Source organism: Pagrus pagrus (genome assembly GCF_965226575.1).
Source record: "Pagrus pagrus genome assembly, chromosome: 18".
In the NCBI taxonomy this organism is placed as follows: domain Eukaryota; kingdom Metazoa; phylum Chordata; class Actinopteri; order Spariformes; family Sparidae; genus Pagrus; species Pagrus pagrus.
The window spans coordinates 4,129,464-4,156,544 of NC_140202.1; the positions used below are offsets into that span (position 1 = coordinate 4,129,464).

General features: G+C 39.9%; 1 protein-coding gene across 4 annotated transcripts; it reads left to right on the plus strand.

Annotated features, from left to right (window-relative positions):
* The first annotated feature begins 1,727 nt into the window (after positions 1-1,727).
* Positions 1,728-26,152, plus strand: LOC311273657 (zinc finger MYM-type protein 4). Of its 4 annotated transcripts, none has more exons than XM_084380804.1 (29): positions 1,728-1,884; positions 4,153-4,720; positions 6,129-6,181; positions 6,277-6,423; positions 6,582-6,645; positions 7,633-7,826; positions 7,963-8,087; positions 8,758-8,992; positions 9,163-9,378; positions 9,629-9,779; positions 10,037-10,152; positions 10,263-10,625; positions 11,240-11,390; positions 11,678-11,853; positions 12,023-12,200; positions 12,786-12,899; positions 13,173-13,216; positions 14,484-14,622; positions 20,423-20,568; positions 20,678-20,795; positions 20,951-21,208; positions 21,406-21,482; positions 21,764-21,896; positions 22,015-22,157; positions 22,305-22,419; positions 22,569-22,826; positions 23,031-23,142; positions 23,245-23,313; positions 23,491-26,152. In XM_084380804.1, exons 2-29 carry the CDS (start codon positions 4,189-4,191, stop codon positions 23,633-23,635), a joined length of 4,572 nt encoding a protein of 1,523 aa, XP_084236930.1. In that variant the 5' UTR covers positions 1,728-1,884; positions 4,153-4,188; the 3' UTR covers positions 23,636-26,152. The 4 variants fall into 4 exon arrangements, with proteins under 4 accessions (XP_084236930.1, XP_084236929.1, XP_084236932.1 ...); XM_084380803.1 differs by lacking the exon at positions 1,728-1,884 and adding an exon at positions 1,942-2,210; XM_084380806.1 differs by lacking the exon at positions 1,728-1,884 and adding an exon at positions 2,256-2,601.
* Positions 26,153-27,081: the final 929 nt, after the last annotated feature.

Sequence of the window (27,081 nt, forward strand, 5' to 3'; positions counted from 1 at the left end):
TGGACATAATAAACGCGACACACTTTTATTAAAAAAGGTCACTTTAGATACCTAGTTGTTAAAAGATTAAATTGGGGCTCAGTAAGTGTCTTGTGTGTCCACTTTCTTTTGCAGTTTTTACCACATTCGTCTCATGTATGCTGTACGATTGTAGTTTACACATATACCCTCAGTTATACGGTACAGCCATACATTTATTAAGATCGCCCTCTGCTGGACCGGAGCCGATTTTGACAGGAGCGCAGACCCTATACATTTCTCACCACTGATTTTGAGTTATTTAAATAGATAAAGGAGTAGAATAGTGCAGTGGGGTCAATATAGTACAGGTACGATACTGGACTAATTTTACATTGTAACTAATGGGTAGAAAAACTCCAGATAGAAGGGTCGTTTTGGTCCAGTAACCCAAGTCTAATTTTAAATTAACACCAACAATGGATAAAAAACAAAACAAAAACCCATTGGTAGTGGGTCAAGTTAACCGAGCAATGCGTCACTGGGCCAAATTTTTAGCCCAGTGTTAAATGTCAATGTGTGTGCTTTAACTTTTTGTTTGTCATAAGGGTAGTATCTATGTAAACTGAATCTGGAAAATATTGAGGCTTGTCAAGGACTTTGAGAATCTTGGCTTATATACAGTGTGTTAAATCTACCAATTACAAGTGTAAGACTTGTAACATAACTCAAAGTTTATATTACATTTGAATTGAGTAATAATGTCTTTGGCCATAATTGTTATGGAAAGTCCAGTCTTGTCACACACAGATGGGAGGATCAGTGACACAACAAATGCATAACTGTTTCTGACTCAGCAACGCAAAAGGTAGCATCTACGTAAAAACATTTGGAAATTTCTGCTTATGTTATGCAAGAATTTAAGAGGATTTTAACTCATCTTATGGAAACACAAAATTGGAAAGAGCATTTGTGCTAGTTTAGTTTATATATATTTAACTGGAAAACCTTTGGCTGTCAGTAAGTTTTAATATCTATAGACATTACCTTAAAAATCCACGAAACTGTGACAAAGACTACACCCCTTTCAACTCTGTTCTCTTTCTATACTTTTATAGCCAACAGTAATTTTACTATTGTTCCAAATTCATTGAAAAGTTGTGAACACATTACAGTTTTTTGAGACAGCATCAGCCTGCTGATAGAGCTTTGATGGTTTTAACGGCAATTTAAAAACAGTGTAGTAACATCCCATTGGAAACTTGAAGCAACATACATTTTAAATACTGCATATTGTGTGATATATAAAATCCTATAAAGGTCCTGGGTGGTCCAAACATTTTAAGCCATTTGAGTACAATTTAAATGTGCAAAATCTAATATTTCTAATCTTCTCTCTTAATGTTTTCTTATTAAAGGTGATGGCAACTATTAATAAGTTGTGAATTCCCCTAAGGAACATATCACTAACAACAAGTGACACTAGGAGAAGCAAATCTAACCACTTGAGCCCTTTTCAGTAATGCCACTATTAAAAAATGAATAAGTCTCTTGAAGCCGCATGTTAAGAACTGACTTGGTGTCCTAAATCAAGGAAGACAATTGAGCTTCTGTCTTTATCTCCTTTGAAACATGGGTCTGACTGTCATTCACTGCATCTTTGAACCATCAATATATTTCATGGGCACCCCGAGCTGGAATTACCGTATTGACCAGAATATAGCACCATATATTTTTCAGGAACTAACATTTTAAAAGGAAGGGAACGTGCCATTTCAGGAAGGGAGAAGTCCATGTTGTCACTCCTCTACAACACCAAACTACTTTAGTGTAATACAATTATCATTTTAGCTGTGGCAAACCAGTTTCAAGGACAACTAAACACTACACGGCTAGTGTCAGGAGTGAAAGTCATCCAAAAATACGGTAATACTAGATCTAGCCCACCGAAGTGTTTCTTCTTCGTCATTGTTGTCGTTATGGCCGGTTTATATTTAACAATGTTTCTTATGTCCAAAAAGTATATCCGGACATATTCGGGGGGCGTCTCATGCATACAGTTGTTACATTCTAACTTGCTGGTGTTAGCCTGCTACTTTGTTTTTTCTTTACAGCAGAAGCTTTTTGTTGGTAGCGGCTTGCATTCATAACCTATAACCCTCAGAAGTGGGTGGGTGTTTGGAAGCGCGCGGCGTCTGCAGCATAATTAAAACATGGCGGATTCGGAGGAATTTAGACTTAAACGATTAAAGGTAAAGAACACAACCCTAGAATGAAATTACAGCAACCGTTAGACCGCAAGCTAAATCGACAAGTTGATCCAGCCACATAATAAGACGTTTAGTTATTGTGTGATAGCTTCCGGTCGAGATGTGCATATTGATGCTAATGTTAGCTAGCTAGTTAGCTTACAACCCTGTAGCTTGCTGCTATCCAGCACTGATGCATGCCGCTACGCCAGGCTCCATTTAACAGCCTGACAAATTGATAATCAGCAAACGAATACATTCAGCACAATATTAAGTTGGACTTCTAGTGAACCCCAGAATCCTTCATTAATCCAACACTGCACAATTGTGTTGCAGTTGGTTGCTGGCTCCACAAAGCCCTTGCATGGCTGAGGGCTGCAGCGAACAATAAAAAGTGGGTACTTAATTGCTATCATGCGAGTCACTTACTTAAATGCTCTTTTTATCATCAGACTCCAGCAACAACTACATTGTCTTAATTGACTGGTTGATGTTTGTGTCTGTAAGTTTACGAATATGCTAGAATACTGCCGAATTTAAATGGAGTGTGGTGGGGCGCCCCTCCATGAAACAGATCAGACAATATGAGGCCTATAGCAATTAGGATCAATAGACAGACACTAATAACATCAGGTCTGTAATTGCTAGTTTTCTTAAACGTTGACATGATGAAGTTATGATGGGACGTTATTTGCTGTAATTGTGAGGGGTGTTGTTCCATTTTAACCCAACAGTAATGAGCCTATTATGACAGTGTGTAAAAACACAACGAGACAAACAATATACCTTCCTTTTTCCACCAAATTCAAATACGCTGCCTACTGACATTAGACTGTGGTGAGTATTATGCTTGGTACTGTCACTGTTGTGTTATTATTAATACTTGTGTTACTATGTAAAGGTGGTGAGTACTGTCAGCTTTCCAGCCAGTTGCATTTGAAATGGGTTAGTTCTGGAGACAGACTGTGTAAAGTAGGAACACCTGTATGCCAGATCAAGTCTAAAGTTGACAAAGATAGAGCTGTGATGTGTGCAGATAATATTAGGGGGAGATCTGTGCAGCAGTTCAAAACCTGATGGATCATTAAAGAGTAACTAAACCCCCAAGCCACTTTTTTTCATCTGAAAACCGATGTATATGGATGTTAATGGTGTTGTTGATAGATTCACCTCCAAATCTTGACATATATATAAATATATTTATTTATATATAAATATGCATAGCAGCTGCCCTCTTCTGGTTTAAAGCTGGCTCTTGCAATTTAATTTTGCTATTAGCTTATCGAGAGACAGTTGACATATATGGGAGCAGCTTTCAACAACAACAACCAACCCTCCCTCCCTGCCGCTTCCCATAAAACCAACGTCTCTAGACTTTGCAGACTGGGGAGAGGAGTGTCAGCGATGAGTGGATAGAGAAATTCTGTAGATTGAGTGTAGTATTGGTACTGAGACAGCTCACCTGGAACAGCTCAGCTTCAGAGATGCAATAGGCAGTTTATTGTCACATAACATTACCTTAGACATCACATTTATTTTTCCCTTGCCCCATTGGACAACGGCATGAGGCATTCAACTTGCCCAAACACAGAGTTAACCTGCCCTGGGCAAGCCTGCAAGTGTTATGTTGAGCCCGGCATAGTGTTAGCATCCTCAGCTACCAGCTCCACTGTTGTTAGCGCCAGGGGGATATAAAAACATCAGACTATGGAATCTGGACAGGTACATGGATCTGTGACATCAGTCCCATATCCAATAAGTGAATTATGTCATAATTGGATCCTCATACTCTACTCATACTCATCCTCTGCATCGAATCAGTCCCAACTCTATTAATAAGTTTGAAGGTCATTAATACAGGATTAGAGAACATAATTCCGTGTGTGCTAAACATACATTTGCCCATTGAATTCCCTTTTGAACTGACCTTTTTTTCTCCCTACAGCATGAGGAGCGCCTGTCCAGAGTGTTTGACGAAGTAATGGGGCTTGGAGACTTTGCTGACTCCTCCAGGGGCTCTGCCACCTCTTCTAAGAGTGGAGGTCAGGACGAGACAAAAGGAGCTGACAAAACTTCAGGACAAGAGGAACGCCAACCAGTAGAAGAAGAAGATAGCAATAGCAGCAGACAAGAAGAAAAGATGGATGAGGGAATGGGAGACCCATCCTTTCCTCGCATTTCCTCCACTTCCTCTGACCGACACCCCTTGTTTACTATGGGAACCAGTGAAGGAGGAAGAGGAGCGGGACGAAGTGGAGGGGCAGCATTTGATGACGCGCTGGATGGCCTGGAAGATGATGAAGACTGGCACTTTGCCTTGCCAATGGGCAGCATGGAGGATGGTAATATAGGTGACGCAAACCGTAAAAGAAGCCAACCAGGAGCGGGGAACAACTTAACTCGAGGCGGTCCCTTTGCTCATCAGCCCAGAGGGGACGAGGAGGAGCAAGACAGGGAGGGGAGTAGTGGGTCTGCTAACACCTCCCACTCCTCGCAGACTGACAACAGCCAAGGTAAGGCTTTGTACATGTCAGAATTTAGACAATATTCAAGGACGAGATTGATCACCAAGGCCACATTGCAAGTGTCTATCTGCTGTATTCTATCACAGCATCCTCACAGGGGCCTGACACATCAGGACAATTGGCTTTTGCCATTAAAGGGAAACTCAAGTTCAGTTAATTGGTGTGGAAACAATTTTATAAAGTCCTCTGTGGCTCTGGAGTGAGCTCCCTGAAGTCTTGGACAATAACCCTGACAATGTCATAGTGATGTCTTCAGGGTTATTTGGGCAATACAGTTTGGACTTGTCAAAGCAGGAAAAGCACTTGTGGAATTTATAACATTATTACTGACTGTGTTTTATTTAGACTGCCAGCCCAAATCCATTTTTTGGCATATCCAGATTGATTTTGGAAAGTCTAGATACCAAAAAAATCACATGAAATGCAATTTTTTGCAAATCAGATTCAAACCACATTTGGAGGTGGTTTGAAATGCGACTTAAGTGGGATTTCCACAGATGTGTCTCAGTCTGGACGCTTTGGCAGCCTACTGTTATCCCAGGCCTCTTTCGCAAGGAAATGATCACTGGCTGAAAACTACAGTGCAGAGCAAAACTAAACAATGCCAGTTGGAACTTTTATTAGAGAAATTTTGAATTAGTGGCCTAGGATGCCTTGTTTGTTTAGTTTGTCTCTATTTTATTATATTTTGTCTTTATTTAACTGGTGTCATGGTTTCTGTTATCCTGTAATGATCATCTTTTCAATGGAAAAATATTGAACTCGGACATTAAATCACTTCGTTCATAATTTTTTGGTGAAATAATTCCCTCTAGGCACAATTTGAATTGTATTAAACATGGAGTAAGTGATGCTGGAGAAAGATAGCCGATTGTTAATTTCCATCACAGATTGACAGATATTGATACTTTGGGGTTGTTGATGCATGGAATCAGTGGTCTCTGTGAGTTGTTTTATAAGCTCAAAAACACAGAAATATTTAACTGGAATTTATGACATTTGTGCGGGTCATTGAAATCTTTCAGGACATGTGGACCCGCAGCAGAAACCCTGACTTGTAATTTTTGGAGCTTGTTCAAGGATCTGAGCTGCCACAATTTCAGTGTGCCTCCTCGGACTGGATGGGTACATATGCATAAAAATCTGACAGTTTTCATTTGTCAACAAACAAAACAACAAAACGTGAGCTGCCAGGACTGTTCCACAGAAATAATCCAAAAGCAGTGTAAAATGAAGTGAAAAGTTTCAAAGTGCCCTGGAATTGTTTACAGCATGCATATTGTCCATTCTTTCCTGGCATTTATGGTGGGCTGGGCAAGAGCATATGTAGTTGTAAACTCTTGGGTGAGGTGTGTAATGTTTTGATTGAACTTTTTTTTTTCTACCTTTCGATCAGATGGAGGCGTCCTAAACCAGACAGAGGACACAGAGGATAGCCAGCAGGGCGAGGTACAGTAGGAATCTGGAAAAACTGTTATGTAACTGCATCTGAAATAATTTTTCAACCACCGGTGGGTAATTATGGATGTTCTTTGTTATTTCAGACGTCAGAGGCAGCTCCAATGGAGGACAGTAATCCCCGTATTTCTCCTCCTATCAATATTAAAGATGAGCCCATTGATGAGGGCTACGATGCTGCTTTACTGCCTCAGAGCTCAATCAGACAGATCAAAGAGGAGCTGGAGCAGGAGGTGGGTGTAGAGCGACAAAGTTATCAGTATCATTTTCTCTTCATGTTTATGTTCAGTACTAGGTGTAGATTTGTAATTTTCATGTTGAATAAAAGGAGAGGAAAACGATATTAACCCTGTGAACAACATCTAATGTCTTTAATGCATTCACATTTCAGGAAGAGCTGCGGATCAGTTCTGTCTACTCTGTAGGTGGAGGGAACACCTTCGCACCCCCTTCCAGTGAGTTTATGTGTTTGCTCATTATGATGTGTTTTTCTCTGATTTTAACATCATAGCTGACATTTTGTTGTGTTCATATTTTGTTCCAGGGACAACATATACGTGTTAGTTTGACATGCAAGCATTCACCAGTCCATAACTTTACCAAGATATGTTATTAAATATCTATTTCCAGTCCAACTGAAATTACATTTAGTCATCCCTCATCCCAAGTGTTTTTAAAAAAGTGATATTTGCAGGTATGTTTACATGCCATTTAATGGAAAACAGATCAAGTGATTTACAGTGCTGATATGTATGATGCAGCAGACCAAAATATGCAGTTGATTTTAAGCTGGACTTTGAGTTGAAAAGTAATACAATACAAAGTTATATTTTAACGTTAGATAGACAGGTGTTCTAAGTTATCTAGTTGCTAGACCTCCTCAGAACTGTGTGGGTTTGTATAGAAAATGTTTCACACATTGCAGCCAGAAGCAGAGGAAATGCTGTGGGCAGTCTGGTTACTGCCTGCAAGAGCTATTGGATTAGTTTGGCCATGCTTAAAGGACCATAGCAGTGGTTTTGCATGTTTGAGCCAAAAACTATTATCTACCTACCTACCTTAGTGTTAGTGTTAGTCATTTCCCAAAGCATGTCTGACCAAAATAATTGTAATGAGGAGGGATGAACAACTTTTTCTAACCAAACACATTGCACCTGCAATCCGGATGTGGGCACACATATAGGTTCATCCACTGCATCCATGCCTCACTGTAAGTCCTTCAACAGGGCTTCCAAAATGTCCCGAAAATGAGTTTTTTTAGTTGGAAATTTCCCCTAGAGGGAATGATCGAGTATGCCTCATCTTCTTCGTCTTCTACCTTATATTTACTAACTAGGTCATAAATCTCAGAAGCATCAGCAGCCAGAGGTTTAAAACTACACATTTTCCATGTGTAATTGATCAAAAATAAAATCAAACCTTTCTTTTCTTATCCAATCAAGTGCCAGCAGCAATCCAAGCCCCCACTCCGGCAGCCATTTTCATCCCAGGCAGAGGTGTCCTACAAGCCATGGCTCCCCTTCCTATCAGACCACCAGTTCCAATCCCCACTTCACTGCCAGCTCTGATACCGGTACCCCCACGGCCACCTCAGCCCCCTGTTCCTGGTAGTGTTCGCTGCAGTGGCTGCTCTAAGGTAATGCTGTAACTTTGTGCTGCTTACATTTGAAAAAAGGAAAAATGTTACAAGACCTTCCTACATAGACGTACACATTAAGATAAAAACGTCATGATTAATGTCAAAAGTTAAAATGAACTGTAAATGCTTTTAGGTTCTGCTGAAAGGCCAAACAGCGTTCCAAAGAAAAGGTTCGACACAGCTCTTCTGCTCCACTGTCTGTCTGACTGGACATCTGCCTCCAGCCACCAAGGGTCGATCCTGTTTTCAGTGTAACAGGTACTGTCACTTAACAGACAGATAGCTCCTAGTTTAAAGTCTGTGAAGCTCAGTTTGTTTTTTGGCTGTTTGGTAGATGAATACATGAAGAGCTGGTTTTCCAACTGTAAATATGGGATTATAAAGGGTGCCTGAAGGGAGCAAGACATTTCCACCAGATTGCTGACAACAAAAGACTTTGATTTAGTGTTTAATAAAATGCTTTTGTAGATCACTACATTTGGTTTGTATAATTTATGGCCCTTCTATTGTGGCCAAATTGAAAAATTGCATATTCAGTGGCCGACATGTTAGAGTCTTGAATCCTATACATACACATATACACAGTCAAACACTATTTCTTCACCAAAACATGTATGTGTGTATGTGTCACGCTAACTCTTGAAACTTTTAAATAATGTGAAACTTAATTAAGATTAATAATACAACGCCTGACAATAATGATTATCTTATTAATAATATAATAAGAGTCATCGACATGACTCAAAAATAGTTTCACACTGACTTTTGCCACTTTGTCTTGGTAATCAACTTGGTGGAATTGTTCCCTAAAACATATAAGCTTGAATCCATGATGAAACTAATGTCTATCAATTTGAATCAGATATTTAATTATTAATCATCATCCTGTATCTTTCCACAATCAGTCCTTGTGTGTTTGTCTTTGCAGGGAGATTCTGCAGCCCAGAGACATGATCACGATTCCAACAGAAGACGCCACCTACATGCACTTCTGCGGCCAGTTCTGTCTGTCTGTCTTTAGACACAAGAGGAAACAAGTTGAGAAGATTCCTGATAAATGGGCTGATAAACGATTGGAGAAGAAGCCTGAGAAGCCACCTGAAAAAGCTGCAGAGCGACTGCCTGACAAACCCTTTTGCAGTGTCTGCAAAGTCTCTAATAGGGTAAGAGGCATAAAAGGCTGGTTCTTAGAGTAAAGAAGAATTTTGATCAATAAGCCTGAATAGCCAAGTTAATAGTATTGTGTCAAAATCAAAGACGGTTCTGCCTCGTCACTGTTGGGTCTAATTCTGTTGTCCTCATGTTTGTCGTTTGTCTTTGATCATCTCTACAGCTGATTGAGCATGAGGTCACCCATCAAGGTCGCCTGCACAGACTATGTAGTAATGCTTGTTTTGTAACGTGGCGCAAGATGCGACAGTTAGCCATGAACTGCTGTGAAGGCTGCGGACTTTATTGTAATAGCAGCTCTGGCTCCTGTCACACACTCACAATAGAAAGAGCTCAGCTCAACTTCTGTGGTCCTACCTGTATTGGCACCTACAAACAGGTATGTTTGGTTATAAAATCTTTTTTGGTTTCTTTTGAGAAAAGGATGATTCAGTATTTATGACAGGAACATGACGGATAACCTCTTCTGCTATACTAGCCATTTTTGAATATTAGCGGCTCCAAATGGTAACAAGATCCGACTTTAAATTGTAGATTGAGTATCAAAATCACACACAGCACTCTGTCAAGCAAATGTATCCGATGCAGCAAAGGTAAACCTCTACAATACTGATTGTGTTTTTGTACAGACTTGCAGAAAGATGGTAGAGTGTGCCTACTGTCACAAGATGGCGATAGTGTCCACCACCATCATGGAACGAGACCAGAAGGGCAAAGTTCAGCTTTACTGCTCATCAGTTTGTGTGGAACAGAGTCGACCACCCCAACACATTCTCAGTGGTAGGACACATGACAGGGACACACACTCGCACACCAGGGTTAGCTGGTATATGCATTCTATAATGCAGAACTTGACATCTAAGTGACTATGATAATCTATTTCTTACTTAGATTATTGAACTTACAACAGGTAGCATTGATTTATATCACTGTGGCCTATGTCTCACCTAAAGTCGGGGAAAGTGTGTTTCATTATTGACAAATACAAATGAACGCATGCTCACATGGTAGCATATTTGTTTTATATTTTTCCTTAGGTACTGCATTCCCCTGCTGCCAGTGCCGGGTGTCAGCAGTTCCTCAGTATCATCTGGCCATGGTGGACGGCACCATTCGTAACTTCTGCTCCTATGACTGTGTTTCTATATACAGGGTACAGCTTTTTTGTATCAGCAGGAGTTGTTGATGGAGATCTGTTGGTCTTAATGTTGCCTTTTTATAGATCTGACATTGCTGTTATTTTCTCTATCCATATTTTTACAGAAGTCTGGGAACACATCTCAGCCAGACTTGACCAATGGAACCTCGACTCTCAGGGAATCCTCCCCCAGAGATGCTCCCAAACCAGGTCCCTCTTCTGGAGCCAGCTCAGTCCCTCCCGTCCCTCAGGACTACTCGTCGTCAGTCCCCTACCAGGGTCACCACCCCAGTCATACCTCAGTGCCCCCATTGGTGTCTCCCTACCCAGCCATGTCCTCCCCCTCTGTCCCAGGGCAAACCCAAGCCAGATCACCTGCTGGTCAGCCTCTGAAACCAGCAGAGGGTGGGCCGAGTGACACCTCCAAGCTAACCTGCCACCAGTGCAGCAAACTGTTCGACATCAAGCCGCTGCTATTAAGTCACCAAGTAAGGAGCTCACCTCACGTGTACACACAGACACTCAACCCTAAATTTCTTATAGCTACCTGTACAGATGGGCAGTATATCAACTTTTTAAGATTTACTGACATATTTTCAAAGGAGATATAGGTTGAGACAATACTGTTTATATGGATGCAGGAGGAAGTTGCACTACATAAACCCTTCTTCACTAAAGCCATGCCAGTCTGCATCTCTCCTCTCTCACAGTCCATGCAGCTCCCACAACTCACTCACAAGTTCTCTGGCAACACTGAGGGAGACACAGCGCCGCTACTCTATTTTACTAAGTCTGATAATTACTCTACAGTGAGACATAGGCCTATATGTGACACGTGCTATGCAAAAATCTGTCTGTGCCATGAATTAAATTACTGCAGTAACACATTTGAAATAAAACACTACGTTGCATGTGTCTGGGACAGAGCTCCTTGTTTATGTGAGGTGAGGGTTTGTGTGTGAGGTAATCATAGCGTATTGCTATTGTACTTTGGTTCATTTCCTTCATCCCTTAGTTACCTGCATGATGAGTGTAACACTCACCATGATGGTGAAAACATGGATGATATTATATATATTAATGATGATATTTTTGCCCACAGGGTCGTATTTCTATGTTCTGCAGTAGGACGTGCTGCGAGCAGTTTAAAATCCAGAAGAATATCCTGATGATGTGTGAGTGCTGTAAACAGGAGAAAGTGCTCTTTGACACCATCAGCTACAACCAGCAGGACCTGATCTTCTGCAGTGAAAGTGAGTTTCCCCTTTATACTCTTCTCTACATTTTTTGTAGTTTATTGCACTGGTGTTTCTTGTGGCTAAATGGACAAGAATTGTAGCCTTAAAGTTTATTAATAAAGTATAAAACTGCAAATGCAGAATGAGTTTTGCTTGTAGACTCTGTCGGCCTAAAAATATGACAAACGGCAAATAGGGTAGGTCTGAATGCCAAATTGAATCCATGTCATTGGTCTTGTGGGCTTAAATGTACTTACTTACTTCTCTAATTTATATAATATCCCACCCTTCCTGTGTTCCAGATTGTAAGCTACTCTTCAAACATGACATGACATCCCGTAACAAGGACCAGTCCTGGCGTCCCTGCACCTACTGCACTGGCATTAGCCAGAAGATGCTGCACAGCCACTATGGAGGCAGGATGGAGGAGTTCTGTAGACCCCACTGCATGTCCCAGTACACTGTACTCTACTATGGGGTAAGGAGATAAATGTCCACCTACACTGTACAGCTTATGCCATTGAACCAAGTGGCGTGCCTTTCTGTATATTCAATGTGTTTTGTGTTTATTTTTTGTTAATACCTCTGTCTCCATCTTCCCTCTCCTTCTGTCTTTTCCCCCCTGCTCCTCCTCCTCTCCTGTCCAGATGGGGAGATGTGACAGTTGTAGGAAACAGGGCTACATGAATGAGAAGCTTCAGTGTTTGGGTTCAGTACGTAATTTCTGCAACCTGCCCTGCCTCCTGCAATACTGCTACCTGCATTTTGAGACGAGTCAACTCACCAGCAGTAACGGCACTGGACCCGCCCCGCAAACACCATATGGTAAATCACATCACTCTTACATAGTATGATGTCGAGTACTTAGGCTGTCTCCTGCTAGTTAAACTAAAAAGGTCAAGCTAATAGCAAAGAAGATGTGTCTAGGTTATGTGTATAGAAATTTAAAAGCCTCTGAAAACTGAAGGCTTCAAAGTCCCCCCCAGTCAAAAAATGAGTTTTTTGTTCATGTTCCTATCGCTGAATATTGAGCCTCGCTGTGTAGAATGATGAATGTGCACAGTTTGACACTAAAAGGCAGTTTTCACATTCATTGCTCAAAGTGTAAATTGTCTCTGTGTTAATTGAAAATCTGATTTTAAGAGGCGAGCCCATAACTTTGTTTTGTGACATCACAAATAGCTAGGAATATTCCTCATATACAAGTGTGATGTGAAGTAGGAGACATCTTGTGTCCAGCATAACAAATGTTGACATATTTATATATTCTAGAATTTTTAATAAGGGAGAAGGAGTGAGTGCCACTTTAAGGATTTTAATGTGTTTACTTTGTTCAACTGGAGTGAAAACCAAACGTTAAAATGCCAACACTGTTCTAACTTTGTTTTTGTTTTTTCTGTCTTCCTCCAGCTCCAACCCAGCCCCACCACTCCTCAAAGATGAATCCTGTCATAGCTGATGTGGTGTCACTGGCTAATGGCTCAGCCACTCAGCCCAGTGTGTCAGCAGATACTACGCTGACTGGTAAGTAACTTACATAGGTCTGGGTGAGTGTTCCCACTCACCACTTGTCTTGGTCAAAGTAAACAGAGCAGTCTGAATGCTTCTTTCAGTTCCTGACAAATTTTTAAGTGCTCAACTTTTTCTTGTAGGTGGCCTCTTCCTAATTTTTGTATGTTGAATGAACTTATACAGGTTATATATTTATTTTAATTTATTGTTTATATATACTGTATTTATGGTATGAATTTCTTGCAGTTGGGTTTAAAGCACTGCTGTGTTGTTGTTTTTTTGTAGGAGCACTTCCGACCTCCAGCGTTGATGGCAAGAACCTTGATCATGTATGTACTGTGTGTGTGTTTGTGTGTGTGTGTGTGTGTGTGTGTGTGTGTGTGTGTGCATGTGTCTGTTTAAAAAGGAATAGTAAAAAATAGGGCCGGGACACGATTAAAAAAATTAATCTAATTAATTAGAGGCTTTGTAATTAATTAATCGAAATTAATCGCATTTTTAATCGCATATAAATATTTGACCTGAGAACAGTGAGAAGCACTTTTTTTCATATGGGTTTTAGTATACCATTGAATAATGACTGAATACATAAGCTTAAGCAACAAAACATTGTTTTGTTTTTTTTTTCAAGGTGGTACTTAACCAAGACCATCAGACTAGGGATGCAAATTATCGATTAATTCATTAATCGTTAGTTGATGGACCTTATCGATCGATTAACGATTTCCTGATAAGATGCGATTTTCCTGAGAACCTAAATGATAGGGGAAAATTTAAGCTGAACATTCCTTATACAGGACTCTACACTAGTTTGTTAGTTTATTTTTAGAGCCCAGCACAATGAAAAATGTTTAAGTAACACGTTATTTGGTAAATGGTCTTTCCTGCCACTACACTATGATGATTACTGTATTTAACTACTTAAATCACAGTAGCATAAACTGATTTGTTGGACTCAGCCTGATGTAAACATTAATAAAACACAGGCAGCGCTATGTTTTCCCTGTGTGATGTGCACCGTGAGACAGTGACAGGTCTGTAGGCTACCTACGTCTTGATCACATGTCAGCTGTCCAGCTGCAGCAGAGGAAACTCCGCTGTTCTCAGCTCCACTGCGACGAGCGCTTTTTAAACAGTAGCGACCGGCTAAACTACGGGAGGATACTGTAAACCGGCGCGGATCCGGTGTGTTTATCAAAGCTTGGTCGCAGTGCTGAGGCACCGGGTCGGTTTGAGCTGCGTTCAGGCTACATTAAAACTTTATAGATCCATGGGCAGTGATCAGTGTCGGCGGCTTTTTAACTCGTTAAATAATTGTGCTCCAGTATAATCGGTACGCCTGAAACTCATCCAGTGAGAAACGTTCCGCGGTGCAAAAATAAGTGCGATTAAAATGCGTTAATTTTTTTAACGCGTTCATTTTTGTGTAATTAATTAATCTTAATTAACGCGTTAAAGTCCCAGCCCTAGTAAAAAAGTAAAGTATCTGATTTGAGATCTGGTTAGAAATAAGACCACGTCATATTTTTAATGATGAACTAGATCAGATCTTCTTCTGTTTATTTTTGCTGTTTTATTGTTAATGTCTGTGTCCAGGCCAGTACTCAGACTGACGCCATGCGAGTGCCTGTATCCCGTCGACGTCAGATGAAGAACAAGTCAGTTCTGTGCCGACCCTTCACTATGGACCAAGAGAGCTATTGTCAACTGCCAGGACCTTCCACTGGATCAGAAGGTAACTACAAAAAACACTTAAAGTGTGTTTAGTTTCATTACACCTCATTACACAGGGCACAGAGCAGCTGCACAGCAGGATTTAGGTGCACAAGTTTAAGCTGGACTTCCTGATGCTATGATGCGCTATAGAGTGTCCAAATACCAGGTGATATTAAGTGCACATTGTTTATACAGATAAACAAAACATCAAGTGACTGTTCTAACAGCAATCTGTGCAAACAATCTGATGCTGCAGCATCTTAAGTCCTGCATGGTTTATAGAAAAATCTCTCCACAACATTTGCTGGTTTTTAATGACCAGCTCTTGGTAGTGGTGCGTTTGGTTTCACGACAAGGCACTTGCAATGATTTAATCTTTTGCTGTGACACAAATCAGTTGAATTTGAATTAAAAATGTTTCACCAAAGCAAAACAACGTTTAACTTAGTGCTTTGTGGAATATGATATTGAGCTCTCTTGACACAAGGTGGACAGTGATATACTATACTTATATTGCTAATACTGATCTTCTATTATTGATCTTATGTTAAATATAAAATGTCCGGCTATTCTGCCAAGATCAAGGTTGTCAACACTTATGGCACTTAATTTTGCAAGCATTACCAATAATAATTTAATACTTTTAGTAGCAATAATATAAGTAGCCATTCTCCTTCAGGCCATGGCCGGTGTGTCCTTTTCTACACACCATCTAATTCATTCATCCATTTTCTTTTTTTTTTTTGGTTTATTCAATTGTTCGTTGTTCACAACCAGCTGTTTCAATAAGTGAACCAGCTCTGCTAGATATCTCCTCTCAACCTGACCAGCCATCTGTTGATGCATCCACATCTCCAGCACCATCGCCAAATACTCAGGGAGAAATACAGCCATGCAACGGTGTGCCAGCACGCCTAACTGGACGCCATTTCTTGGGCAAGAGGGAGACTGACTCTGACTGCAAAGTCTGCTCACATAATAAGAGGAAGAAGGTGAAGGAAGAAGAGCATGAGGAGGAGAAGAAGAAGAAGAAGCAGAAGATGGAGAAGGATGAGGGAAGGGAAACAGAAGAAAAGGCAATGGGAGTTAAGTCACATGATGAGAATGACGGTGAGAGAAAAGAGGATGAGCACTGTGAAATGAAGGACTGTGAGCAGAAGAGCGGGACACAGAGGACACAGACATCATATTACTGTAAAACATGTTCAGGAGAGCCCAGCCTCTGTCCTGTGCCCTGTTTTGAACTCTACCACACACGACTGATCTACAAAACAACTCCTGAACTGGAAATACAAGGTGAGCATTCAGATTAACACAAAAAATAACTCATTACTCTAAATATACAATAGCACCATCAAATGGTAAAAAACAATGTTTGTACCATAGCTATATCCACTACCCAAGGATTCCTATTTCGTTGGTGTGTAGCGTGTGTAAATTCTGTTGGCTGCAACTATGTTAATGCTGCTTCTGAGTAAATTCAACTGACTTCTTACGAGGGTCGAGTGTGTCACCCAAGTTTTTCTCTCCACAGCCTCCTGATCTGCTGACATGAGAAGCTGTCTTCTGCCGTGAACCTGGACAAAGATAAAACAACTGCAGGGTTAACTGCTGGTGCTCACACCAACACTACTTTAGTGACCTTAAAGGATAACTACCGTTTTTTACAACCTGGACCTTATTTCTAGCAAAATATATGATCATTTACTCACCCAGATAACTTTGGTGTCATTTGAAGTCGTTCGGACAAAATTAGATCCAGCGTAGCGCCGATATATCCATATAATGCGAGTAACGGGGCAGCGAAGCGCAGCCTTTATGAGCATTATCTGCCACGAAACTAGTTCATTTCACTAATATTTTGTTACGATACGCTAGTGCTATTCCCCTCTGAGTCCAGGCTCATCCGTTATCAACATCCGGGGTCAAACTAGCAGTAGCAGCTACAGGTAAACAAGCCGGGCTGTCGCAGGTGCGCGCACAGCTCAGAGACGACATCCTCCAGGTCAGAGGTAGATCAACCTACAGACCCCGGATGTTGACAATAGACAAGCCCGGACTCAGAGGGGAATAGCGCTAGCATATCGTAACAAAATATTGGTGAAATGAACTAATTTCGTGGCAGATAATGCTCATAGAGGCTGCGCTTCGATGCCCCGTTACTCGCATTATATGGATATATCGTCGCTACACTGGATCTAATTTCGTCCGAACGACTCCAAATGACACCGAAGTTATCTGGGTGAGTAAATGATCATATATTTTGCTAGAAATAAGGTCCAGGTTGTAAAAAACGGTAGTTATCCTTTAACTCTTGTTTTTGTGGTTGTCTGTTGAAATTAACCTCAAACCTGTTTTGAAAGCAAAGGCAGAATAACCATTAGTTTACAGTAGATACATGGAAGTGTGTTTGCAAACAGGCAGTGCAGTGAAATGATGTACTTAAAGGGGGTGTTTTGTTATTTTTATAACAAGCTAAAGATAGCAGTATTTATTCTGCAGAACAGACTCTCACAGCTGTCTGTATCATCTTCCCATAAACGGTATTTATTTCATCTGGGGTATTGTAAAAGCTCTGTAACTAATAGTTACAACAAGTTTGGGATACTTCCTTAAGTGCTTCACTGACCTACAGACGGTACTGTAACATGTTAGTAAAAATAAGTTTTACCTCATTGATGAATTTGTGTCACAATACATAAACATGTCATTAAAACTCATCCCAATAATGGTAAATTTGTCAAGTGTCTAACATGGATCTGATGTGTCATGTGTAAATAGACTGTGTTACTACATTATTTCTGATTGATTCTTATAATTAAAAAGGTACACACAAGTGTGTTTTTACAACCCCGACATCCCACAGTAGACATAATTTATGTTACAGGCTGCGAAGTCTTCCACTAGCAGTAACACTCACACGTACAGTTGTAACCTGATCCTTACATTTTATTAAAGTCACTCGTGCCTACCTGCTTACCCAGATGAAGCTTGTGAAAAACGTCTGTCATGGTTCAGGTTTCTTATCAATGGGATATCACAGTGTTAAAGTGTACACCCAACCAAAATTCAGATTATTATGTCATATACAACAGGGCAGACCCATTTATGCCAAAATCCCCCATGGAAATGTTCTTCACCAGGAAGTGCAGGTTCATGGAGCTGGTCTCATGCAATCATGCTGCTAAATGTGCTTCTACTTTGACTGAAATACTTGAGTACTGAATTAGTATTATATAATTCTTTGTTTTATCATTATTACTTGTAGTGGGTCGTTTCAACAGGATTTTCACTCCATTGTAGATAAAACTAACTTCTGTCTAGATGAAGCACCATACTAGATGTTTTCTTTTAGACGGGCTGTCAAACCCAGTGGATGATGTTAAGTGGAGGTCATTTGGTACGGGATGACACTGTCATATGGATGAATCGACCAAACTAGAAGATCTAGCATTGTCAATAAACTTTGTTAAAAAAGAAATTGCCAGTGAGTCGCTCTTATCCTGGAGCCCTACCTGTAACTGCAGTTGAACATACAGAGTTTACATTAGGCTAAAAGTCTGCAATCACTTGAAATTTGTTGAAAGTGTCTGAGTGAGAAAACCACTTCTATTTGGATGTTCAGTTAACTTATTTCTACTGTTACACTACATTTTGATTTTTATTATGAATGTGTGATGTATAAACGTTGAAAATGGGATCCCTGGCTGTACCTCCCTACCGATGCAGTCATGTGAACCAAGGTTTACTTCAGTGGCTGCCAGAGCGAGTCTGCACTCTCTCAGTTGATGTTTAAGTTGAACATGAGTGTGATTCCAACCCTGTATTACATTAGTGATTACTTTTTTTTAACTTCTCTTACAACCTACTGTGTGTTGTAAGTTTATGTGAACCTTGCATGTTTTAGTTTTGTCCTTATCTTTATGATGACACGGATCACATTGTGAAATTATGTTGAAACACTGCTTTTTGTTTGGTTTTAAAGAGTAATGTCAACACCTGAACATGATGGTTTATGTTTTGGTACCTGAAAGAAATATGTCAATAAATTTAATTTGAGAGTAAAATTTTGCCCATGTGTGTTTTTTTTCTCAGATTTTCTCAGATCATAGAAAGGTAACGCACATTAAGGGCTTTAATGAAGTGCCGATCACCGACCGTGTAGAAAGTGTAAAAAGTGTTGCACGCTCTGGCTCTAGTTCTCCAATTTTACCTGCTGTATCCCACACACAAATGGTTTCCCTCAGTCTAGTGATAATTGAGAATAGACATAAAATGTGATTTAAGAGGAGCAGAGAATCTCAGAACCATTTGAATGTAAAAAACAAAACAAGTTCATAATAACTGAATGTAAACCAAGCTATCAACTATAATTAAGTAACGTATTATACCTTTAAAAAAAAAAAGTTGTCTGTGTTACAAAAGATTACAGTCAATTTAAAATATTTAATGTTAATAAGCTACAGAACCTGGATCCAAAACACAAACTCTACAAGATCAAATGAAAGTCTAAACAAACGGGATGGAGGAGGCAGAAATGTAGGATGGCTGTGTCACAGTCAGAGGAAGGACACAGTCAAGCTAACCACAAGCCTCATTTTAACAGATATGTAACTGATCAAATTAAAATAAAAGTACAAGCAAGGATTTATTCATGAGGGGAATTTTTTTCTGCAGTTGTCACTGTGTTAAGGGTAATGACTTTGAAAATAGGTTTCCACAGACTGAGGTGTTTTACTCACAAATAAAGGTGTTTCCAGAGACAAAGCTCTGCAATCTGAGGATATGAGGGGTCTCTGAGGGCAGAGAATTCTGATGGCAGGAGCCCTTATAACAATTTCCAGTTAAGCACAATATCAGTATAAACTTTAAACATGGATAATGATCAGCCATGTGACAAATGCTATAGCACGTTAATGAAATCAAGCTTTTTTGTATCAATCTGTGTTGTTAACCCATTGAGACATTTAAAAGGAGGCTTTATTCAATGAGCATTGATCTAATGTCTGATAAGTTAAGTCATAGATATTGTATGTTTGCTAAATGTTGAAAATCAGAAGCAACAGATGATGAAAGTACCCAAAATGAGTTTACCAAAATCACAAGAAAACTCCAAGACTCTTTTATTAACTATTAAAATGCCTTTATTTTTACGGCATGGTCATGTAAGACCTTAAAACAAAATATTCTAGATCTGTCAAGAGATTGCTGAGGGGTCAACATTACCTAACCTAACATTACATATGAGATATAAATTAGCAGTATTCTCTGCCATGGTCATTTTTGATGTGTGTCAAACTAACTTAATACAGCATTGCGATGGATGATGATAAACATAATGTAGAGATCTTTTTTCAAAAAATAAATTTTAGAAGATTTTAGTTGCAAGAAATGAGAGGGACAAAAATATTTCATTAACTGGAATGTGTTGATGAATCATTTTATGAAGAGGAACAATTGTTTTTATGTTCTCAAAAGTTTCTTTTAAGTGTGACCCAGAGACTGCATGTTCATTCTGGTTACTCGTGTTGTTTTTGTGTGGGCAGCTGTGACTGTACATATGCAGTAATATGTATTATTGTGCTGAGTTGTCATTAACTCATTTTACTCTTTCACCATTTGCTTAGTTTGTTTCTTTTAGAAAGGTTATGTATTCAATTTTCTGATATCAGTTGCAAATAGAAATTTTCAATTTAAAACATAAAAGGGAAACTTCTTGATTATCTCCTGTCTTACTGTATCTATTTCCTGTTCATCTTTTTCCCATCTCTCTTCATCTCATCTTCATGATCTCTCCCCCTCCCTCCTCCCTCCTCCAGCTCTGCCTCTGCCCTCAGTCAGCTCCTCAGCAGGAGAGGAGAAAGTGAAGGTGGTAATGGTTCCAGTCCCAATACCGGTCTTCATTCCAGTGCCTATGAACATGTACACCCAGCACACACCTGTTCCAATGACAGTTCCCTTGCCTGTAAGTTATTATATTTGAAATTCTATGAATTCAGAATGATTAATGTACTTTATATTGAACATTGGCTGCAGCAAATGAAATGTTCTTCTCCCTCTCCTGTTTTGTACAGGTTCCAGTACCCATGGTGGTACCACCACAGAAAAAGGACATGAAAGATGCAGCAGTCCAATCAGAGCCTTTTGCTTTGCAGGACAAAAAACAGAAAGTTGAGTCTGTTTCCAGTGCAGGTGAGCGCTTTGAAAAAGTATTTATCTTTTTGGCATTACTTTTGTTTTTGATTTTTATATAATTTAGTCGTTTAAAACTTTAGATATTTTTACTATATTAATGAATTCAAGTACCCACAGTTTTCAACACATGTTTATCTTTATACCTTCTACAGCCCAGAGCAGTTCTTACAGTGGAGACATGAAGTCAGATGTGATCACGCCCGTAATCTGTGAAGACGGAGGGACTCAAACAGCAGTACAAGTTGACCTGCCACTTCATGTGAGTTCAGAGAGGAGCACAGAGTCAACTGATCCCCCACTTGATACCCAGCCAGAGGAGAGCATGATGACAAGCGACCCGCCTACCACCAGCACCGAGCATCAGCCTCCCTCCTCACCTCTGATGGACTTGGAGAGTGACTTCCCGTCTGGTGAGACATTTAACCTTAGTAAAAAAATAAAAGCTGGATGATTGTTGCCACAACTTGCACCATGTGTGTTTTTGGAATGGTAGCACCCAAAAAATATAACTTGTGCCCTAAGGATAAACACCATGAGGAAACATACCCAACAGCAAACACACACATGCTGACTCTTACTCACAGATCTTTTGTGTGTGTTTTTGCAGAACCGTTGAATCAGAAGCCACCTGCTCCACAGCGAGGAGTGAAGAGACCCAGAGACAGTTCCTATAGCCGGAAACGGGTATGAGTCCCCTGATAGATCAGCAGTCTTTGGATGAACTTGGATTAATTTCATCAGCATCTGATTCAAAACCCTTAATTCCACTGACTTTAGTTTGTGGGAAGAAAAATGTTCTTGCTCTGTGATTCTCTAGCCAGCAGTTTCTGAACCTTTTAAACAAAGAGTACCTCCCTCTCCAAAGTAAATTTTAGCCATTTAAGTGCTAAAATGCTCACTGTCAACCTTTCAGCCATGTAAACCATTTTCTCCAACTAGCCAGTATTGCATTTTTGTCCATCCAGAGTCGAAGGCGAACTGCCCCTCCGTCAGACCGGAATGCAGTGGTGCCCCCGGCTGCTACCAAAGTGAATCACCTGTATGGAGTTAAAGCCTGGAAGAGCTGGGTCCAACAACGAAACAAACAAAAGAGAGAAGGTGAGCCTCAGTTCCCTTTACTATTCCTGTTTTATTTTAGGATATCTGCCTATTTCCCAATGACTGGTTCCATTATTTTAGTCAACACTAATCGTATTTTATGGTCTCTTCCATCCAGTGGATATTAAGGAAGACGTCATTGAGTGTGACTCCACTGAGCTGAGCTTTGCTCTGTCTCACTTCATCAAAGAAGTGAGACGGCCCAATGGAGAGACCTACAGCCCGGACAGCATCTTCTACCTCTGTCTGGGGATACAGCAGGTACACACACACACACACACACACACACACACACACACACACACACACACACACACACACACACACAATGTATCACTGGTTTCCACTGTGATTCTTTAGTGCATTTCTCATTGACTCTTTCATTTCTGTCTCACTCTCTTTGGACAGTACCTTTTCATGAAGGGCCGCATAGAGAACATCTTTACTGATGAGCTGTACAGTCAGTTTGCCACGGAGATATCTGGAATGCTGCAACTCTGGAAACCTAAACTACTCCCCAGTGGTATGATCACTGACATATTACAGCCAGGTTAAAATCTATCACAGCATGCAGTGAGGCAAAAGGCTTGGAAGCATGAACAGGTTGCCCGTCAACACCTACGGGTACTTAGGGTCTCTGATTCACTCAGCTGCTTCCTCTTTTTCCCCAAGGTGGTGTTGCTTCATCTCGTGTTATTGAGTCCTACCTGTGGGAGTGTAAGCAGTTGGGTGCCTACTCCCCCATAGTGTTGCTAAACACGCTGCTCTTCTTCTGCACCAAGAACTTCCGCTTTACCACGCTCGCACAGCACCAAAGCCTCTCCTTCACCAACTTCACTCGATGTTCCAAACCCTGCAGCCGAGCCGGCAAAGTCCACTACCTCCGATACCAGAGAAGCAGGACAGCTACGTCCCGCCGAGAGGAGACAGGTGGGTGTTGTTTTCAAACTGATCCTATTAGTACAGTGTATCTGTCCATAGCTATTAGCATCAGCCTTTAAGGAGTTTTATATTTCAGCTTCATCCTTTTCCTAAACATTAAAACCAGATTTATAAATAGACTCTCTGTCACAAAAAGCAAGGTGTGTTCGGAAATATTTATTAAAAAGTGTTGGTAATTATTTTGTTTTTTAGAGCGATTGAGAAAAAGGCAGGCAGAGGAAGAGGGAGACCTGGAGATGCTTGAAAATGTCACCAACCCTCTGCAATGTCCTGTCAGACTCTACGAGTTCTACCTCTCTAGATGGTGAGACACAAACACACATAGACAAACTAGGAAATGAAGAAAGCAGCATTTATTAAAAACGCCCAGTACAGCTAACGAAACTGTCCTGTTGCTCCCTCACAGCCAAGAGTCGGTGAAGAAGAGAACTGACGTGTTTTACCTCCAGCCTGAACAGATTGTGCACACACACAGGTCAGAGTCAGTCCTCCAACATTAAAGTAACCAATGATTGTGACTGATGATGTGTCAACTGTTACCAGGGCATCAGTGCTATTTGTGGACACAACATGCAACAGTGTCTCTTAGTGTTAATACTGTAAGAAGCATTTTTTTCCTAAATGTTTAAATTTCCCTTTCTGACCTCAACAGTTCCCACTGGTACACTTCTCAACCACTAGAGGCCACCACTCTACAGAGCATGCTCACACGTATCTTGGCCGTCAAAGAGTGCCACCAGGAACAGAAAGCAGCCCGGCATCAGTCCTCAGCCACCGCTGAAGACAGTTTACAGTGATATGGAGCTCTGCGTATTCACATCCTGCTTATGATCTTCTCTGCAACAGAAACCTTTTCTGACACCAGACGCTTCACAGTGACATTAAAACTATACGTTCAGCCATCAGTCATTCAGACTGAAGTTGGGATGGGGAGACAGAACAAAGAGACAAAATGAAAGGACACTTTGTCACAAAGTGAGACAAGTTTAAGGAAGTGTGTGATAATTGTATTTAGTTACCTCAGTGGCCATCCCCTCCCCACATTGATGCATAAGGAGTTTACAAACATCTGATACTCTGAAATATGTGTTTAAGGGTACATTGTTAACACAGACTTCTTTTTTCATCAATGTCACACCAGAGTGATACTTATTCCTATCATTCATCACATGTGGCAGGTCTAATAATAGTCCATACCAAGCCTGTCAGATGTACTTTCATTTCAGACACAGACCTCTTGCAATATTAGACTGGTGTGAGCAGCTTATTGCATTTCAGAACAGTTAGTGCTGATGTAGATGACGAGAGTTTACATCCATGAGGCACTGTCAGGTCTGTTCAAGGGGTTTTAATGTGCTGTTTTATTGTTATTGTCCATCTTTGCATCAGCACGTTTTAAAATGGAGAGTATTTACTGGTACTTCTTGTGCTTTTAAATTTCACCAAAAAGTCAAACAATGACATTTAAGCAGGTTTGGTAATTCATAGGTGTGGCGTATTCATGCATAGCCGCACAAAACTTTGTTGCAATGCCACTCAGTTCAAGTGAAGCACTTCCCACAGAAACATTAAATATATAGTTTAACAAACTGAATCATTGTCATCACATTGGAGGTGTATGACATTGACTGGTTGACATTGAGCATTTAATTAAAAGTAAATATCTGATTTAATAAGTTGTTAAACCAGTATATCGTATATCAGTAACCCTTCTTCTAAATATTGGAGCACTCTCATCTTTTGTTGTTTTGTTATTACCTAGTTATCTGATATTTTGTTCCCCTTTTATATTCTTCATCCTTTGTGGCCTTATTTCCTTCTCAACAACTTTCCCGTCTCCCTCCCTCTTTAACGTTGTGAATATGTGAGGATTCCCCTATTTTCCTTCATATATCTTCACTAAAGTGTAAGATTGGCTCATGACCCACAACCAGTTTAAGCTCGAAGTCATTTACAGACTACTTTGAATGATTTATGAGAATATTTAGAAATACATTCTAACCATTATTATCAATGGAGGTGTTAGAATTGTTTTTATCATGATTACAGTGGGACCTCTGCTCTTCAGTTGTATGCATTCCTCTATCTTTGCCATCTTTCTTCTATCTAACAGTGTCATTATCTCCTCCTTTGTTACATTGTTTTTATTTTTCTCTTCCACTCGTCTTTGTTCCCTAATTCGAGGGGAAAGTGGAATTGGGGGACTTTGGATGAGCAGCAGACAACTCCAAGTACTAGCACAATACTTGCTAATACCCTGAGGTTTCGTGTATTATAACTAATGGTGTGTATGGTTTTTGGTATAGTATGAATCTTGTTGGCCTACATACAATCAAAAATAAGTACTATAACTGTGTGCCTAAGATATTTACCACTGTGCACACAGCAGTGGTAATCAATTGTATTTCTATTCATTCCCGTTATCTGTAATAGACATTTGATGAAAAATGAATCCTGATCTTTTTAAAGTGGCATATAGAAAGTTGTGCTGATGGAAAACAGACAAAATATGGAAAATGTTTTTGGTCTATAGGGTTGCTGTGATGAAGCTGTGATGAATCCAAAGCTCATGTGTGGACACACTGAACATTAATCTTATAATGTCCATGTTACATTAATGCCATTTCATAGAATGTTGGATGGTAATTTGGAAAGAAAAATCTAAAAACTCTTTTCATTTGATTTTCAAAAAGTGAAATATATGACACACGTTGCTAAGTTGAGATTTAATGAAAATATTACCATTTGTTCTTTTATTTTGTGGTAATAATGACTCCACTACCCACAATACCATGTGGGCCTGTCAGGGAGCTGTTGCATTTTTGTCACTCTGTTGTAATGTGTTCTTTGCTACTTGCATCTCTTTCATTGTTTTAGCTGTTGTTATATTTTCTCATGAGGCCAGCGTGCCTTTACTTTCGCCTCATGTTCACGCTTTATATAAAATCTATGTTACAGTGTCAATGAGTTAGATTCACTACATATCAGACAAGCCCAAACCTGAAGTTTGTAGATCTCTCCACTGCCCCATGTTAACATTAAGCATTCACAGTGTGGACCGATGGTAATCCATCAGCATCATCCAAACAAAGAGTAAATGTTTGAATGTTGAATTTCTTTAAACAACATACTGTAACACAGTGTCACAGCTGCTGGTGCAAATGAAATATTTCTTTGTGAATATTGTCACTGCTGTTTTCAATATTATCACACTCATTTGACGATTGTTAAGAAAGAAGAGGCCAAAAGACAGATGTTTTATTGTCATGCACAAGATGCTGTATTGCCATTAAGTATTAAAAAGTCATCTTATACATTTGTTTCTATGATTGCAAGGCAAAGCACTGATAATGAAAGCATGACCAAAATGAAATGTTGGGTGTATAACTGAAGTCTGTGCTGTTTGAAAGATTCATAAAAAGTTATTTTTGTGTGTGTGACCATGTGCAAAACACACCAGAGCGTGTTGGCAAAGAGAATTTAATGCCAAATCCTTAATTGATGTCTTTATAATTGCATGCAAATTCCCTGTCGAACCCATACAGTGTGAAGAGGTTTTTAGCTAGATTCAGGTGATTCTCTTATTTCCTGTCACAATGTGATTACATGTTTATGGAGGTGATGGCTGATATTTAAACTTTAAACTTAAAAAATGTTCTGAGAACACACTTTAGAGACTAGGTTAATGACTTTTTGACCCCAAATGATTGACAGGGGTAATAATGCCATGACCAAACATGGCAGGTCCAACCAAATATTGCTGATGAGACTATGATTACACTGCCAACAGGAGCCTTTACCAAACAAAGTTTGAATCTGTTCCTCATGGCTAAGGGCAAATGTTGATATAACAGTGATTTTTATGGCTCAATTCTTTCAACTTTATGTTGTGTTATCCACAAGTCATTCAATATCCATATTAATGTGGTCAGATGATCTTCTCTCCATTCAGTGTCTTGAATAGACAATAGAATGAAGCAGAAAACAAATTTAAGCCTCCCAGGTAACCACGATCAAGCGATATGATAACAAAAAATCCCCCCAATCAACGAACTCGATCAGTTCTGCCCGCATGTGAACAAAGGAAACAGGAACAGGAAGTTTTCTATCACAATGAGGTCTACTTATCTGTCATTCAAATATTCAAGATCCTTTTCCTTTTACCAGACTCTCATGAACGCATCACAAGGCCATAAACACAAATATTTCAATACGGTGCAATTTCAGTACGAGCAATCAAGTA